The 18,620-nt window shown below is 38.3% G+C and overlaps 1 protein-coding gene across 4 annotated transcripts in view; it reads right to left on the reverse strand.

The window, feature by feature from the left end:
- Positions 1 to 6: 6 nt before the first annotated feature.
- ZBTB37 (zinc finger and BTB domain containing 37) overlaps positions 7 to 18,620 on the reverse strand; it is a 35,796-nt gene continuing 17,182 nt past the window's right edge. For 3 of the 4 annotated variants that reach the window (XM_054485038.2, XM_054485045.2, XM_063648503.1), the window contains one exon: positions 7 to 17,919. In XM_054485038.2, coding sequence (XP_054341013.1) covers positions 17,431 to 17,919 — 489 coding nt within the window. In that variant the 3' untranslated portion in view covers positions 7 to 17,430. The remainder of the gene's footprint in view (positions 17,920 to 18,620) is intronic. The other variant, XM_063648505.1, reaches the window with a different exon arrangement.

Genomic DNA, 18,620 nt, shown 5'->3' on the forward strand with positions numbered 1-18,620 from the left:
CAAATCTGAGGATTAAACCATTTAATTCTCAAACCACTCACATGCATAATGTTCTTTTACACAGTGTTAAAATAAAGGGGAAAATGCATTTTCATACAAACAGAATTTCAAGTATACATTAATAGACTTTTCAGATTACTAACCAAGTTGCTAAGATTTCATTCACATTGTTCTTAAAGCTGTTCAACGAGAAAGCTTTTGCTAAACTGCTTTAAATATGTTTATATAAACCCATATTTTCACTCTTTCTTTGAATCTCCCTCCCCCAACCCGAGTCTCTGCCCACCCTCCTGCCCTCCCCCCTTCCCCGGCACGACAGGGGTCCTGGGGCTCTAGGAGACATGCAACCCACCAAGAACTACTGGCTTGTCATCAGGGGAAGGACAGAATCTTACAGGAGGAGAGACTGAGAACACCTGTCAAATGAAGGGAGAACACATCTGCTACTTAGAAATGACACAAATCAGGATATCTTAAAGTCTTTGTGTTTTCACTTGATTTTTAACTTAAAAAATCTTAGCTTCCCACAAAACACCACCAAAGTTTCTGACAAATTGGTAGCTGTGAAAATAATCTTAGGTAGTTTTTCCCCAGTGAAGCTTCCAAAATCAGGACAGGTATTCAGAACCCTTTTTCAATTTGGTGGTTCTTTTTCCCTTTGGCATGGAGCGGGGGCCACTTAAAAGTGGATGTTATTACTTGTGTGTTTACATTAAGAAATTTGGTTCATTTCACAGGGTCTGGTAAGAGTTCTCCCTCCTTAACTCTCCTCCTGAAGTAATCTGGTTTCAGGGCCAGGAACAGCCACTCTCCTTAGGAATTAAAGTGCATTTTTTTTCAGTAAAGGGAAAGAGGGGGAGGTGGAGGTTTACACTTAAGTGATAATGATTAAAGTAGGGTTGGGTGAGAGAAAATCCTACTCCTATATATAGGTATTTATAATTAAGGTCATAATAAAAACTCATATTCTTAGGAAATAAGATGCACAAAGCCAGTCTAGCACCCTCAGTGGTGCAAGAGCACTATGCTGGTTCACTGACTTTCCCGAGGCATCTTTACTATTAATGGAGTAACTGCTTCAGATGAAAAGACACAAATCTCAAACATTAGTTTTTTTCAAAGGGAAAAAACAGACTGGTAGGTTCTTACAGCTAAAAATACTCTATTCCATTCCCTTTTAGGGATAACATTTTAGAAACTGATTGTCTGTTTTAATATGAATCCTCCTTGATTAGCAAGTTGTAAAAAATATTAGATAAATTTGTTGTTTACAAATATTATGGTAGCCTTTAGAAACTTGGGAAGAGCTGGGCGTAGTTGATCCTTGCTATCAATCAATATCAACTGAGAGGAAGTGAAATTTTCCTATGATCTCTTTATTTGATCGCTACCATCAGAATCTTATTTTCTGACTAGTTTAAATGCTTTACAATTTCTTCTTGGGTTTAAAAACCCAAGAGTTTCCCATAGAGAAGTAAATGCTACATTAACAGCTATACAAAGATGTGATGGGCTCAAGATGAGAAGGGGGATCTTGTCCTGGATTCTGGCCTCTGAGTCCAGTGTGATCTGCTTTTCACAGTGACCAGTGTGAAGGCACAGTGCCAGGGACAGGTAGATGGGGACAGCTGTCACCCATCATATAAGCACCATAGAGAACAGCTGGATAGATTTCTTTCAGACTATGTCCATCTGAAGGAAATCAAATTTCTGCTACATTGACTTTTCTGTCTTTGAACCCTCAGCCTTTTCTTCTCCTTTCAGAGGCAGAGCAGAGCGGGTCCCATTCAGAAATTATGAGGAGCCTGGAAACCTAAATGTTCTTCCAATGTACTCATTTAGAAAGAAATGCCAAAAATAGAGTTCTAGGCCAAGCACAGTGGCTCACGCCTGTAACTTTGGGAGTCTTAGGTGGGAGGATCGCTTGAGCCCAGGAGTTTGAGACCAGCCTGGGCAACATAGTGAGACTCTGTCTCTAAAAGAAAATAGAAAATTTAGCTGGGCGTGGTGGCACACGCCTGTAGTTCCAGCTACTTGGGAGGCTGAGGCAGGAGGATAGAGTCCAGGAGGTGGAGGCTGCAGTGAGCTATAATTGCACCACTGCACTCCAGCCTGGGTGACAGATCAAGACCCTGTCTCAAAAAAAAAAAAAAGTTCTAACTTTAAGGTTTCTTAAAGGGAAGGAAGCCATTAGTTCCTGATGTTCTGCTATCAGATCACAAAATAATGCGATGTGCTAAAACTGTGAACAGAAATCATAGCAGATGAAAAATTAATGGACTGAGAACACATTTCTTTTGCCTATAGTTTGGGAATGCTTTTCTTTTGTTGAGAGTAGGGGGATGGAGCAGGGTGGTGAAATAGTACTCAAACTAATGTTTGTTTTGCTGTTTTAGAAAGGATTTTCTAGAGGTTTAAGAGGAATCAGCAAGCCAACCCATTAGGCAGAACTTGACCAAACTTCACAGTGCTGACAGGGAATTCCTGTTAGGGAATTTGTTTCATTCCTTGCTTAAAATATAGTACAAGTTTACGTATTTATCTTTTATCATTACTTCCCCACTCTGCTCTACTCTCCCCCCATAAAATCTTAAAATCCAGTGCAGTATAATTTGCATAAAGTTCAACAATGTTTCACAGTACTCCACAAGGTTCTTCAGTATGAAAACCCTAAGGGGGCTACTCTCTTTGGAGTCTCAAAGGCTATTGCTTTTCTATTCCACCAGTAACAGGAAGCCTTCAGCAAATTTTCTAAGGCATAGGAGGCATTTTCTCGGACACTGCAGCATTTACATGCTAAGCAAACAGCCAGGCCTTAGTGCTACTTTAATGAAATTTCACAGACTGATGCTAATTCAGTCCTCTGCACTAACCAACTTTCTCCTTGACATACTTTTTCTCCTTGCACATATCACCTACTGAAGTTCAAATTACCAATTACTTGTATGCAATATATAAATGAAACTTTCCGTGGTATCCAGAATACTCTCAGAAGAGAGACTGCTACATTTGAACTTGCTCTTAAATACAAATTTTCTTCATGAGTTAGAAGTCACTTGGTAGCTAGTTAGTTTGAACAGTGGTTCTCACTATTTTAGGGTAATAAAACAGTTCTCCCCTCTGTGAGGTTGCCACGGGCAAGTAACAAACCCATTAAAACACCTTTACTACCTGGGATGAGAAAAATGAATCTGGAACCTCATTTGGGAGTTACTTGGTTAGGTCTTTGACATCCCAGAAGAAAGATCCTAAAATGACTCATTTCACATTTCATATATTATTCAGAAATACTTAAGCCTTAACTAGTTCATTTCATTCACAAAAAAAACAATCCAAGAAAAGTGAAAGTTAACTGACACTGAAATCCCACTTAGAAGACAGGCTAAGAGACAAATAATCAAACATATTACCATCACCACAGGCAGGATCCTTCCTTTTCTCCATTAACAATGCCACCTGTTTATTTTACAAATAGAAATTGCTGTAAGCACTTTGGGCTCTTTTAATATATTCAACTGCTCCATTTCAGCTAGTTGAGAAATCTCCACTGAAACTACATATGCAAAGGAAAGAGGATTCTAGAGAAGGAACTTTGAAAATTTGTTTTGCTTATTTATGTGTACTTTGTATTTGGTATAGAGAGGAAACTGGATGGATGACAATATCTCCCTCCACAATTATTCTAAGGACAAATGGATGATCCATTTTACTACCTAACCCTTGACCCACTGTACACTTTGAATTGAGAGCCATGCATGGAATATCAATAAAGGTATTTTCAGGTCAAAGAGAACTGGATTGAGATTATCCTGCCAATGACCACTAGGGATTACATAGGGAGTGATTCTCAACCTTGGCTGCACATTAGAATCACCTAAAGCCCAGGTTGCACAACAGACCAATAAAATGTAAATGTCTAGAGGGGGTCCTATGCAATTCTAATGTGCAACCAATATGAAGAACTGGGTCAACTAGTCCTGTAATAGAAAGCATAAGGCTGGTGTTCATCCAAGCTAGAGAGAGAAAAGGTAAGACTCCATGGCTTCCGTCCAGATTTATGGATTTAACATGCTGCAATCAAACTACCTAGGCATTTTTTCACTACTTTTTAAATAAATAACTGGCTGTAATAGGCAGCAACACCAATAGTAAAGTACTGATTTAGGTAAGAAGACTGCACCTTAAGTATGTGTTATAGCAAAAGATCAGGGGACAGGCCTAGGACAAAACTCTGGGCACAAACAAAAGATAAGCCAGAAGGAAAAATTTTCCTAAGCAGGAATTAATTCCTGGGTCTAGGATATTAGCATGGCTTATAGGCAGAGAACTATGCTACAGGTAGGAAAAAAAATAAATAGTCGTGGTAAAAAGATTCATATAATTTAATTTTACCACTTCATCTCCCTACAAGATTCTTACTGCATTTGGGCAGAAATTACTGTATCAGTTGTCATTTGTGAGTAATGCTTGTCTTATTATTTGGAATTTCACATTCTCTATATCTCCACTTGCTGTATCCAAAGTCACCAGGAAACTAAATACTTATCAGCTAGTACCTAAAATACGGGAGCCAATCTCTAAAAATCTGAAAATGGATCACTCTCTCATTTCACTTCTAACCAGAGAATCCCTGTTTAGACATTTAGACAATATAATCAGTGTATTAGGGTGAAAAGCATTTCCACAAGTAGAAAGCATTCTAGGATATCAAAGGACCAACAGTTCCTCCTTAGCTGTAAGAAATATTAGAAAAGTAGGCAAGCTGACTTGGCTCAGTGCACTAGTGCCCCAAACAGAAAATAAATTGAGTGCTACAAGTGGATTTAAAGATTAGGTGGTCTGCCTAGTTGCATATTACTATTGAAACAACTTTCTGACACCTACAACATTCAGGTGAGGACATCATGACTATTATGACAATATTGACATTAAAAACAAGACTATCTCTCTTTGGAGAGATTAAAAGTAAAAGAGGTCATCTGAAAATCTATCATGGGCCAGGTGTGGTGACTGGCGCCTGTAATCCTATCACTTTGGGGAGGCTGAGGTGGTAGGATTGCTTGAGCCCACACTTTTTTTTTTTTTTTTTTTTTTGAGATGGAGTCTCGCTCTTGTTGCTCAGGCTGGAGTGCAATGGTGTGATCTCGGCTCACTGCAATCTCCACCTCCCAAGTTCAAACGATTCTCTTGCCTCAGCCTCCTGAGTAGCTGGGATTACAGATGCCGCCACCACACCCAGCTAATTTTTTGTATTTTTAGTAGAGACAGGGTTTCACAATGTTGGCCAAGCTGGTCTCGAACTCCTGACATCAGGTGATCCGCCTGCCTCAGCTTCCCAAAGTGCTGGGATTACAGGTGTGAGCCACTGCATCCAACCAAACCTAGACGTTTAAGACGAGACTGGGCAACATAGGAAGACTCCATCTCTACCCAAAAAAAAAAAAAAAAAAAAAGAAGTTGGGGATTCAAACAAATGTTACACATCATTAAAAGGAGTTAGGTGTTTTAGTCTTTAAAAACAGACTTGACCTCCACTGGCTACTCCTGCCAAACAGAAGCCAGTGGATAAAAGCAGTAAACTGGGAGAAGTTTGTGGGAGAGAGAGAGAGAGAAAAAAAAAAAAAAAGCACTAAACTCAAGTGTTCTGACATTGTTTCATTTGGGCAACAAAATCAAATATTAATATCTGAACATGATAAGAATTTCAGATACTGCAGCCTCTGTATTTTGGGTCTGGCTTTCCTTTGCTTGCTACAGAAAGCTATACTCTTTCTTCAGCCAAGTGCTCAGAGGTAGAGGAGCTGAAGTGAGTATAGAGAAGAATGGGGTAGACAGTGGCTGAGGAATCCAGCTTCCTGCCCAAGGGACTACAGAGCAATCTTGAATATGCTCAGTCTCTAGTGGGAGGTAGGATATTCTACACTGACTTTTATGCCTTCATGAAATACCTTTTTCTCACATACACACATAAACTTACACACACACAGCTGGCAACTCACAGCAATATTGCAATTCACAGCAACATTATACCTATCCCAACAGCTACTTTCAACCTAAGTTTTATATTAATCCCCAACCCTACTCAGGTAGATGGCAAGCCAAATTTATTTTTTTGAGGTCCTTCCTTTTGCCAGGTTTTAAAACATACATTTCACTTTTACACCTATATCTTTTTTCTCTAAAGAAAAGCTGCATTAAGTGGGTGCATTGTGTTATAACATCTTTATAAATAGAAAGTGCAAGAAATAATTTTCTTAGCCAAAATACAAAGTAACAAAAAGCTCTCATAGCCTACTATGCCAAGAATTTGATTTTTAGAATTAATGATACAGCTAACAAAATGCTTCTGTGCTACCAAGGTCACAGTAGATGACTAAATATATTTATAAACATACATTTGTGAAAAAATAGCCAAACTTCCCATAAGTTATTTGCATGAACTATCTTTAGTATACCCACTCTGGGTTCAATGCACATGCATATACAATGGAATATTAGTGTTATTTTTATTGTGCCAGTTTTCCAAAAAGAAAACAGACTTTTTAAAAAAAATTCAAGTTACATGATTTAAAATTATTTTTGTAAAAATATTAGAAATGCCATATACATTCTAAATATTTCTGCTATCTAACTGATAGCCATTCTAGAGACGGACTTCAGTCACACTTTTAGTGACCCCTTTTTTAGCATCTTGGCTTCCAGAGGAAACACATTTTAAGCTTTGTTCCCTGCACTGCAATTCTGTTTTTTCAGTGGTTCTTAAAGAACCACTATAGTTAGGATTCTATTACTTTATACGAAACTCAGTGGATCATCTTCAAATATGTCATAAACATCTGCTTCAAGATGTGACTAAAAGCAGAAATCTAAACCTTAAGGAATTTCTACTCACTCAGGTTGTTGTATTAGCTTGAAATGGTTTAGATTTGTGATGCTAAAAATAAAGAATAAATATTTGGTCAATCTACAAGATTCCCTTTTTTCTGGCTTTGTTCTCTCTTGCAATTTAAGACCACATTTAAGAATTATTTAAATGAATAGTAAGAATTATTTTTCATGCAAACACCAAATGATTTCAAACTTAGATTCACAGAGAATCTACAGGAGGGCCCAAAGTGCTATAATAGAGAATGAGAGACATTTCCATAGATCATCATAAGATTTTTCATTCCCTGGGGCAATATTTTCAAAGGCTTTCTCTCTGTCATAAAGGGCAGACTACACCAGAGTGGATTATACCAGAGTGGAAATGTGAATCCAAAAGAAAGTTTTAAGGACTTTAAATTTTTATTCATTAAAATTTGCCCCTTAATATGTTAAGAATGAACTGGAAAAAAATAAAATAATTTGCCCTAATCTTTATATGATAAAATCTAATTAATCTTTATGCCTAAAAGCCTCAAACATTCCATCTCTGGTTATTCAACTACAAATGCCAAGGTCTTCTTTTTCCCTTCCCAGGATTTTGTAGGTACCCCAAATTAAGTCTTCAGCATTGAGTACCCCTTTATTTCCTGTATTTGTAATTGCTAAGGCCTGACCTAGGAACAGAGATCTCTTTACTGTGATAACTGCAGATGATCAGTAGGAAGCCCACACAGCTAATGCTCCAAGAATTCACTGCACATGGACTGGATAATCTCAAACCTTTCTTAACAAGTGTATTGATTTGGGGTTCATCAATATGGACAGTGAAATTCATTCTCTGTCCATATTTCTTCTCAGAGCAGGAAGAGTCTAGTAAGACAGCACGAGTTTAAATAAGGCATCCTAAATCTGACACATCTAACCAAAAATCAAAAAACTTCAATGATCTGTTATTTTAAATGAGAGAGGCTGGTAACAACTGCTAATTTTAAAAGATTAACAACATATAAAATTGGGCGATGAATTTTCCTGTATGAAAGGTAACAAGAATGAAAGGAACTGATTCATCTTCTAGCACAAAATCATGCTGGAGGAGGTGTAGAGGTAGAGATGGGATTAAGATAAGTAGGTAAAACTTTTCACTATCTCAAGAATATGATCCATGTAGCCACCCAATAGAAACTCCTGTTGAAAGAGATTCAGTAGCCATGCAATGTTTCCATACCACAAGAGTATTCACCTATTTGTAAACTTAAAATACAACTGATATCGCCAATAAATCAAATTATTTAATAGTAAGCTTTTGGGGCCAGGCATATTGGCTCATGCCTGTAATCCCAGCACTTCAGGAGGCCGAGGAAGGTGGATCTCTTGAGTCCAGGAGTTCAAGACCAGCCCAGGCAACATGGTGAGATCACGTGTCTAAAAATACACAAAAATTAGCCAGGTGTAGTGGCACACGTCTGGAGTCCCAGCTACTTGGGAGGATGAGGTGGGAGGATTGCTTGAGTCCAGGAGGTTGAGGCTGCAGTGAGCTGTGATTGCACTACTGCACTCCAGCCTGGGTGACAGAGTGAAACTCTGTCCTAAAACAAAAAACAAACAAACAAAAAAGAAGCTTTTTACTCCCTCTAGAGTATTTCTAGCTCCGCATGTAGTTACCGTGGCTTCAGAGCAAAAACAGGCAAATGTTCACAACTTGGAACACAGTACAAGATGAAAATTTTGCTATAAGATAAATGAAACTTGGAGGGAGTGGGCAGCAAATGAAGTATGCTCCAAATATTTGTCTCATTCTCCTTCCAGCTCCTTTAGTGACCCATGGTAGACATAATAAATGGTTTCTACAGCACAAACAACTGACGAATAAACACCAAAGAGTCAAGACAAAAAACAAAACAAAACAAAAAAAAATTAACACATTAAAAATAGCCCCAAGTCCTGGACATGCCTTCCATAAAGTGGTAGGGCATTTCTTCTCTCCTTAAATTTGGGCTGACCATTGAGTTCTTTTTTCCCCCCTCATTCTTGCTGTCATCTTACCATTAAGTTCTTTGACCAAGAGTACAGTGGTGGTTATATGATATTCTAGGCCTGGCCTTTAAGTTGACTAGATTCTTCTGCCCAGCCTTTGAGAGGCCTTAGCTGTCCTTGTAGTAAGTCTGACTACCTTGATGAAGAGAACACATGGAGAGTCCTTAAACTTCATGGAAAGAAAGAGGAGCCCTGCTGAGTCCATCCTTCTAGTCTCCCCACCAAAGTGTCAGGTATGTAAGTAAGATCATCTTGGACACTCCTTTCAGACTTGTCTAACCGTCTGCTGCGTACCACCAGGTGACCTGAGTCATTGTCACAGGGAGCAGAATTGCCCAGATAAGCCCTTCCTGGATTTTCTGATTCACAAAATCATGATATAGGAAGTGGTTGATTTTAAGTAATCAAAATTACTTAATTTTAATTAAGTTTGTTACACAGCAATAAGTAACTGGAACTCTATCTTTCAATTTTTGCCTTGATAGTACCTCACTCATTATTAGACCTAACCACACGGATGACTCCTTTGAATCAGTGGGCAATATCCACCAAAAATATTCACTATTCAACTCTGCTCAGAGATCAACTGCATCAGCTTTTGAAGAACCTTCTAATCACTCACTCTTGAATTACACATTCACAAAAAGCAGTACTGTTCCTGGCTACTGTATATTCCAGTCAACTTCAACTCTTGATAAGTAAATGGAGTCAATATGACATCATGCAGATAGCCTGGGCTTTGGAATCAAGAATGGTAAATACTGGCTCTGTAATTTACCAGTTATGTAACCTTGGGTTCATCAGTTTCCTCATCTATAAAATATGATATAATTACACCTACTAGAGGCAACTCTAGTGTTAGCCTGAGTCAGCTGTGTCTGTTTCTTCCCATCTAAAATGAGGATGTTATCTACCCTCATGGGATTGTCATAAGGATTAGATGAGTTAATCAATGTGAAGCACATAGAACTGTGCCTGGCACATAGTAAGCATTCAAAAAAAGTTAGTTATTTTTAACATTACTGTTATTACCTCATAGTATTATTGTATTAACCACAGTTATGACGATAAAGCACTTAATAAAGCTAATTCTGTCCCGTTTTTGATCTTTTATCTCTACAGTAAAAAGTGCAGGCTTTTCAAAAGCAATACATCCCAGACGCCAACCAAGTGGGCTTAGGACTCTCAAGTATAGGAAGACACATCATGTCTAAACTATGTCTAAAACCAGTTTTATTATACAAATCCCAAGCATGTTGTCTGGCATCAAAAAGTACTTAATATTTACTTAATGAAACAGATTCTCTTATACATTACCTATCACTGCAGACAGGTGATTTCATAGAAGAGGAAACATGTTCCCATGAAATACCTTAACTCCTGGCATTATGGATTAACTGAAATCCTAAGATTCACAGTATATTAAATCATGGTGTAGGCCATATGAGATGCTGAATATAAAACTCTCTTAACTGGGGCTGGGTGCAGTGGTTCATGCCTCTAAGTCCAGCACTTTGGGAGGCCGAGGCGGGAGGATCAATTGAGGCCAGGAGTTCAAGACCAGCCTGGCCAACATGGTAAAACCCCATCTCTACTAAAAATACAAAAATTAGCTGGGCATGGTGGCACACGCCTGTAATCTCAGCTATTCGGGAGGCTGAGGCATGAGAATTGCTTGAACCAAGGAGGTGGAGATTGCAGTGAGCCAAGATTGAGCCACTGCACTCCAGCCTGGAAGACAGACCAAGACTCTGTCTTAAACAAAACAAAACAACCCCTTTCTTAACTGGATGGTGTATTCTAGCCTCCTCAACAGGACCTATTGAGTAGACATGAAAGATGCAGGCAATAGACAAGTTTTTTTCATTAACTGCTTTGCTTTTGTAATTTATTTTCTTGTTTGAAGCTTCCAGTATTTGAGCTAATGGGCTTCTTCTATGTTAAGATGTGAGCTACTGATATATTGATAACGGTAAAAATGTCAGGTAAGAAATTTATTTATATACGTACCCTCTATAAAGATAATGGGGGTTTCAAGTAATATTTGCCTTCTCAAGTCACTGCTGTGTGTCACAGTTGAGGAGAAAGACAGTCTGCCTACACAGCAAAACTGAATAATCTGCACCAATATCTTTCAGGTTTTGATACTACTATCAATAATTACATACTTTGGAATATAACATATTCAGATGTTTCAACGTATTCATAATATCTAACTCTGGCTTATCCTGAACAAAAAAGCCTGCTTGCTTAGAGAGTAAAAAGACTGGCCCTGGGAAAAGCACATTTAAGAGGAATAAGACTAAAGACAGGGAAAGAGACTAGAAAATAAGAAAAAAGATAAGACTGAAAATTATCAAGGAAGTCATAATGCTTGGAAAACTCCATTGCTTTCAATAGATGCATATTTAAATTGACATCTATTACCAAGATCTCAAATAGAGTGGGATGCAGGTGATTCATTGGGCTAACAAAATCCAATTTCTTTCACAAGTCCCACATTCCACGTTAATCAGAATCCTAGGTTAATCAGAAAAGTAATACTCCAAAATCTCAAAAACCTACTGTTACTATAGGTATAACTGCTCTAAGCCAGGGGAGATCTAACCTAGGCAAATATTCTGGAACTTTATAGATGAGGATTATCTATTACTCAGAGGGTATATCATATAAAACTTCCTAATATCCAATTAGAAAGCAGCAACTTTAAAATACCTAGTGAAGAGAGTCCCTATTATAGAAAGCTAGTTACTCACCTGAACTTTGTCTATGTTGACAGAGCTCACAACAGAATCAAACTCCCTATACTGTATCAGCATGGCCTAGAAAACTTTGTCAAGATAGATCTAATTCAAAAGTCCCTATATCATTTCCAAATGGGAAGCAATTATTCTCTCCTCTTGCAAGGATTTTTTTTTTTTTTGTTTTAGAGATAAGGTCTATGTTGCCCAGGCTGGTCCTTGAATTACTGGCCTCAAGTGGGCCTCTCAACTCAGTCTCCCAAGTAGCTGGGATTATAGGTGTCTGCTGTCACACCCGGCTTCCTGCAAGGATTTCTGTTTATTAACCCCCTAACATTTCCCATTTTTCCCACATTGAGTATAAGTACGCTATCTGAACACTAAGAATGAACATTCACAAAGCAAACATGTAATGGTCCAATATGTATTTAGAAGAATTATAGACAATAACAGAAATGGGAAGATAGGTCTAAAAAGAATTTGAAATCCTCAGATGTTTCATTATGTTTCAAAACATCCAGGAAAAAAGGAAGAAAAACTTGGCTTTTTACTGCTCTACATGGAACAGAGTAAGTTTAAAGAAGTTAAAATTAAGATACATTGTAAAGGGAAAAGGTAGGGGTTCTAATCTAGAAAAACAGTACTTTGGATATGAATCAAAATACTTCTTCATAATGAAATTAGTTTTTAATCCAGTTGGGAAAAAATTCATTCTTGTCACCATTATGCAAACCAGTTCAAGTTAACTCAGAGGAATGTCAAAACTTACTTACAACTAAACTTTAAAATACCTGCACCATTAAGGCAAGGACAAACAATAGGCCAATTCTAAATGCTTTTAAAGCAATGGGAATCATGAAGGAGCACAAAAAGTTATGAGAAGAGGATCTAGAAAAAAGTTGGCAAACTCTTTCAAGAAAACATGTATATGTGACAACAGGAATTTAAAACTTCAACCAAACTATTATAAAGGCAAAATGTCATGAATAACAACTTTAGGAGGTAATTCCTTCTTGGAGTTGGCAATTTTTTTCTAATAAGTACCAGACAGTAAATATTTTCAAGCTTTGCAGCCATGTGATCTTTGTCACAAGTAATCAACTTTGCCATTATAGTAGGAAGAAGGCATAAACAATACCTAAACAAGTAAGTGCGGCCCTATTCCATTATAATTTTCTTTACACAAGCAAGTAGCCTCAGCATTTGGCCTAGAAACTACTGTTTGCTGAACCCTGATCTAATTCCGTAAGTCCTAAGGGTATATTTTGCTGAGGACATCTTCTCAAACCTAGGGATTTGCCCGACAATTGCTTGTTCCTTTTCTAAATCTGCTTAGCAACAAAGTATTTCAATATTTTAAACTCTTTCACATATAACCTAAATAAAGAGCTCAATTTCCAAAGACTAAGTTCAGTTAAGACTCATTTGTTATTCCTTGAACTAATAAGTACACAGATAAGGGGAAGAACATTTTAGGAAGAGAAAAAAAATCATGCCTCTTGTACCTGAAAAAAAGAAAAACTTCCAGGATTCCAACTTCTTCCTGATTAAGTGCCTTTCACTATGATGAAGAAGACTTTTGTCTTTGTTCAGTTTCCTTTCTATTATCCATTGCTTTCATTTAAGTTAGGTAGTGTAGCCAAACAAAATAAATACAGTTTTCACCAGTTAAAAGAAACACAATTAATGTCAAGTAACAGCTAAAACTCTGGAAAAGTTACTTCTTGACCAAAGATTATTCAGCTATTAAGAATGACATTTACAGCCAGGTGTGATCACACGCCTGTAGTCCCAGCTCCTCAGGAGGCTGAGGAAGGAGGACCACTTGAGCCCAGGAGTTTGAGACTAGCCTGGGCAACATAGTTAAGACCCTGCCTTTAAGAAAAAAAAGAAAAAAATGAAGTTCCCTATTTCACTCTGCCACCAGACCAATTCCAACCAATGCCAGATGTCAACTGTGAAGCTGGGGGGAAAAAGTTTTTTCTATCTTCAAATCATCTTTGGAAAACCCTGTTTCACTGATGTAGAGGGAACTGGAAACATTTAAAAAATGACAAAAAATAAAATTTTCCTTAACTGCTCTCTTCATTCCCAAACTTTATCCTCTATGAACTAATTTACCTTTATGTATTTGAGATTAGATTTAACCCTCTATTATAATAAAAATGGCATGGGGTAGTTTGCAACTTGGATAAAATAAAATGCAACTTGGTTCAGAGGTAAATACGGTTCTGAGTAAAGAGAGAACAAGTCATTAGAAGGAGCCTTTCTGCCTAAGTACAGCATTAACTGTTCATGCCAATGCTATATTTTATACTGGTATTAGAGTTCAGAGAGAATAAAGGAACATCTTAGTATGAAAATAGATTAATATACTTCCATCTCTCTTCTTCGCTGAGAATACTGGATAGCTCCTTTGCTACTAAGTGCCACTCAATAAATGAAAACAGTCCCAGTGTTTGCAATTTCATGGCATTAAAGTACTTCATGATGATGTAGCTCTCATTGCTAATGCAGTTCCCTTCACAAGGTAACACGTGCAAGTTAAGATTTGGTAATTAATTTTCAGCATCAACCAAAGTCCATTTAGTACATCCTTAAGAGGTATCCTCTGTGCATACACTAATAGGTGTTCATTAATGTAGATAGAACATCAGTAACTCCTATGACCAACGTGTTGTTAGCTAAGAACTAGGACAATCTCACAGTGTACGTGGGTAAGAGTCTTGGACAGTTATTTAGAATAACGATATCTCTTCTAACGAAAAGACTGAAATTGTTTTCAGAAGTTTTAATTTGTTTAAAAGCTAGCCTGCCTTAAATTTTCATGAATTTTGTGGCTCTGGCTAGGCCAATTGAGAGAACCAGCAAACATCATTGTGCTAAAGTGGTCCTAGATGACCAGGAAGCACCCTATTCACAGTATCAATATAGGAAAAAGCTATTTAAAGTGAATGAAAAGAAACCACCAAACATTCATAGCATTTCCACATGAATGAGATAGTCCCTACCTCATTTGTTTGTTGCTAACCCTGGATGGAGAATTGACAAATGCTGCAAAGTTTCTCTTTACAGAAATTACTGCACTTCACTTTTAAAATTTGGTAATAGTTTAAAAAGCTCCATTTTCTCACATATAATCTAAGAAACTAACAAAGCAACAGAATTCTTTCTCCAGGCCAAGTTCACTGGCTCACGCCTGTAATCCTAGCACTTTGGGAGGTCAAGGTGGTAGGATTACTTGAGGCCAGGAGTTCAAGACCAACCTAGGCAAATTTTGTAGAGACACCGTCTCTACAAAAAAATTTAAAAATTAGCTAGACATGGTGGTGCATGCCTATAGTCCTAGCTACCTGGAGGCTGAGGCAGGTGAATCACTTGAGCCTAGGAGTTCAAGATTACAGTGAGCTATGATTGCACCACTGCACTCTGGTTTGGGTGACAAGAGCAAGACACAGTCTCTAAAAAATACAAGAAAGAAGAAAAAGAAAAAAAGAACTTTCTAGCATACTATTTCTCAAAAGTAGGATGGACTTAAAGTTTTTTGGTAGGCTTAAAAGCTCCATCCAAAGCAGCATAATCTACTTCTCACCTCACTGCCTATTTAGTAATGGCAAAATCTGTCCACTGAAAACGTTATTACCAGTTGTTTCCCTAAGGATTTTTGTCTAATTCAACTTTACCTTTTCTATGCCACAGAGCATAGCCAGTCCCTAAAGACGGCCTTAGAAGACAGTTTTTTCCTTATCATGCTGTTGCCTAACTAAAGCAGAGGATGCACCAGTCTATGTCTTCTAAAGACAAAATACAGTTTCAATGCTGCCTTTAAAGGTAGGCTCTTATTAAATGGTAGCATCATTATCTTCCCATAAAGGATGCATTTTTATGCTTTTTCAGAAGATAAAATAAACTTTCTCTTGTGAGAGGGTGCAGCTTTATGTACATGTACAATTCTCAGATTGCTTAAGATCTACCCTTTGCATTCTAATTTGTTATCTCAAAGAAATTTCTTTCTTTTCTACCCACCTTTTCACATAGCACAAAGCAATCTCAGGAAAGGAGCACATGACTAACATTCTCACAGATGGTTCACCAGTGCAGGTACAACCTGCCCCTCTGCCGAGTCTCTTTTACAGTCATCTATGCCTCTGCACTGAAACAATTTCTTAAACCATTACATACTTAAATACTTAAAAGAACCCCAACAACTAGTGCTCCGTCAAGAGAAACTAGAGATTTTTCAACTTGCACTGTAAGTTATAAGCATCTATTTGCCCGCATCCCTTAATATTCCTCCTTCTCTCACTGCATGAAAGACAGGGTATCTAAAGCTCTACATGTTTGGTAAGTTCTTTCTCTCAGTGCTGGATTAAGAATCTTAGAAATACCCAGAATTACTAAAAGGGTCCCTTGAAGTTTTAAAAATCTTAGGAATGACTAAGTAACCAAACCTGATCAAAATTGATCCTTTGATCATTTATTGCAACATTATTCTGCATGATGTTTTCTGATAAGTGCCCTGTAGTATATTATTAAAAAGCAAAGCTCTTGGAGTCACCAGCTATTTGCTGATGGTTGGTTTATGAATAACTAGGTTTGCAGACCCGAGACATAGTTTTTAAGTGAGGTTCTTCTATATGCCTGAAAATATAAACTATTACATATGTATCAGGAAATGAAATTGTGGTTGCAGTAAGAACCATGGTGTTGAATTTCTTCAACCACAATACTGCAGAAAAAACATGTTTAAAACTTCATATAAAAGTTACCAAATATGGAGACCTGTGGATTTAAAAATACAATCCAGGCTCATTTCACTGGAAAGTGACATTTTTGATGTACAATATTGCTGAACGTGAAAATAGGAGCCAAAGAGACTGGATGAAACTTTGGTAGTCAGCCTAACACATTAATTCACCTGAACTAGAGCCATTACCCAAGGATGTGTAGCACTATGGTTTACAAATACCAGTCAGGAAGTTGCAGAACGGCTCTGTGCTGTTTGATATTTGCAAAACATAAAAACACTTCCCTCCCTGCTCTCCTCTTCCTCAACACAACACTCAAGCCCCCAAATGTAGCAGTACCTATTGCATACACTTTGCTGCTCATTTCACTCCCAGTTGCCAAGTGCTTCAGGTGATGCTGTCCACTAGAATACTGCTTCAAGATGGCTGATTATATGAAATAACCAGGCAAAGTATTAGATGCCTAGTCAGGGGAAAGATAAAGTCTAACCTTTCAAAATAAGAACCACCAGTATTCATTTGTTTTTTCTTGAAACACAAAAATGCATCTTATGGCAGGGAAGGAAGAGGAGAAATTTCTCCTCCTCATCACCATCATGACTACCTCCTCTCTTGTGGTTGGCTGCTTCGGATGGTTGAGGCTCCTGCTGCATTTTTTAGATCTGGGCAATTATAGCCACCAAGATGATATGGACCAAAGTACAGTGTTCAAACATGACTGATAGATAAATGACCATTTATCATCATCGTTTTGTTAAAAAACCTTTTTTCTTATAAAGTTAACAAACCAAGGCTGTTGATCCCTGAATTAGAAAGTTGATTTGCTTGATTATTTTCCAAAGTGTGAGGCGGGCAATAAGAAGGGAGGAGCCTTTAGTGCTTTTGTGTATGTTGCTGATCCTCCAGTTTGGCAACATCTTGGGAGCATCTTCTGGCCTAGTGATGTGGCATTTTGTGAATCTAAGTATCAGCCTATGGCTCTGATGCTGGCTGCTTATGGCTCAAAGGGGAAGAGGGTCAGCCCCCTCCCCCTGGATGTTTCAGTCTGGCCCAGTGGTGGACACAGAGCCCTGGGCAGCTTCCCCAGGAGCAACTGTCTCTTCCTGTGAAGGTGACTCTTCCTCAGCTTGTCCTCGAGATGTGACAGTTGTTTCAGGGGAGATGCTGTGAGGCCCCTCCAGGGGTATACAGCCAGGGTGGTTTTTGCGAAAGTGCTGATTCAAGATGGCCTGGAAGGGGAAACTTTTGCCACAGACATGACAGTGAAAGGGCTTGTTGCCTGTGTGCTTGCGGATATGATACTCCAGCTGATCTTTCCGGGTATACTTCTTGCCACACATGCGGCAGACGAATGGTGTGATCCCCATGTGTAGGCGCATGTGGCGGTCCAGGCTTCCCTTCTGGTTGAAAGATTTGGCGCAATAGATGCAGGTGAGACGAGGGTTGTACCGGAACCACCGCTCAGATACTTCCTGCTCTCGGAGATATTCCACATAGCCACTTACTCCCATCATTGCTGACTCTTCTACCTGTACCAGGTAAGGAAAATAACCAAGAAAGAACAAATATTATTAAGCATACACATTAAAAGCAATCAAATCTATTTTTACTTGTTACTAAGATATATGTACCTTTTAGTTGTGAATCAAACAGAAAATCATTACCAAAAAGTAAAGATATTACCATAATAATTTTTTAAAAATTGAAACTACTCTATTCCATTACTATAAAAGAACAACACAGTAAAGTTACTTTCTGGCTGACAAACTGGATGCTTATTAAACCCCTGCTGAATGTACTATTTTACAATAATGTGAGGAGAAACTGAGCCCACTTATACTATACCCTGGATCCTAATCTTACAATTATATTCTAGACAATCAAATACTTAGGCAGTGCTGGTCTAACAGAACTATCTGTTTTTGTTTTTGTTTTGAGACAGGGTCTCTCACTCAGGCTGGAGTGCAGTGGTGTGATCACGGCTCACTACAGCCTAGACCTCCTCAGGATCAGATGATCCTCCCATCTCAGCCTCCTGAGTAGCTGGGACCACCAGCTCGCACCACCACGCCCAGATAATTTTTGTACTTTTTGCAGAGATGGGGCTTTGCCATGTTGCCCAGGCTGGTTCTGAATTCCTGGACTCAAGCAATCCCAAAGTGCCAGGATTACACGTGTAAGCCACGACAACCAGCCAGAACTATCAATGATGATGAAAATGCTCTACCCC

This window comes from Pongo pygmaeus, chromosome 1, assembly GCF_028885625.2.
Source record: "Pongo pygmaeus isolate AG05252 chromosome 1, NHGRI_mPonPyg2-v2.0_pri, whole genome shotgun sequence".
Taxonomy (NCBI): domain Eukaryota; kingdom Metazoa; phylum Chordata; class Mammalia; order Primates; family Hominidae; genus Pongo; species Pongo pygmaeus.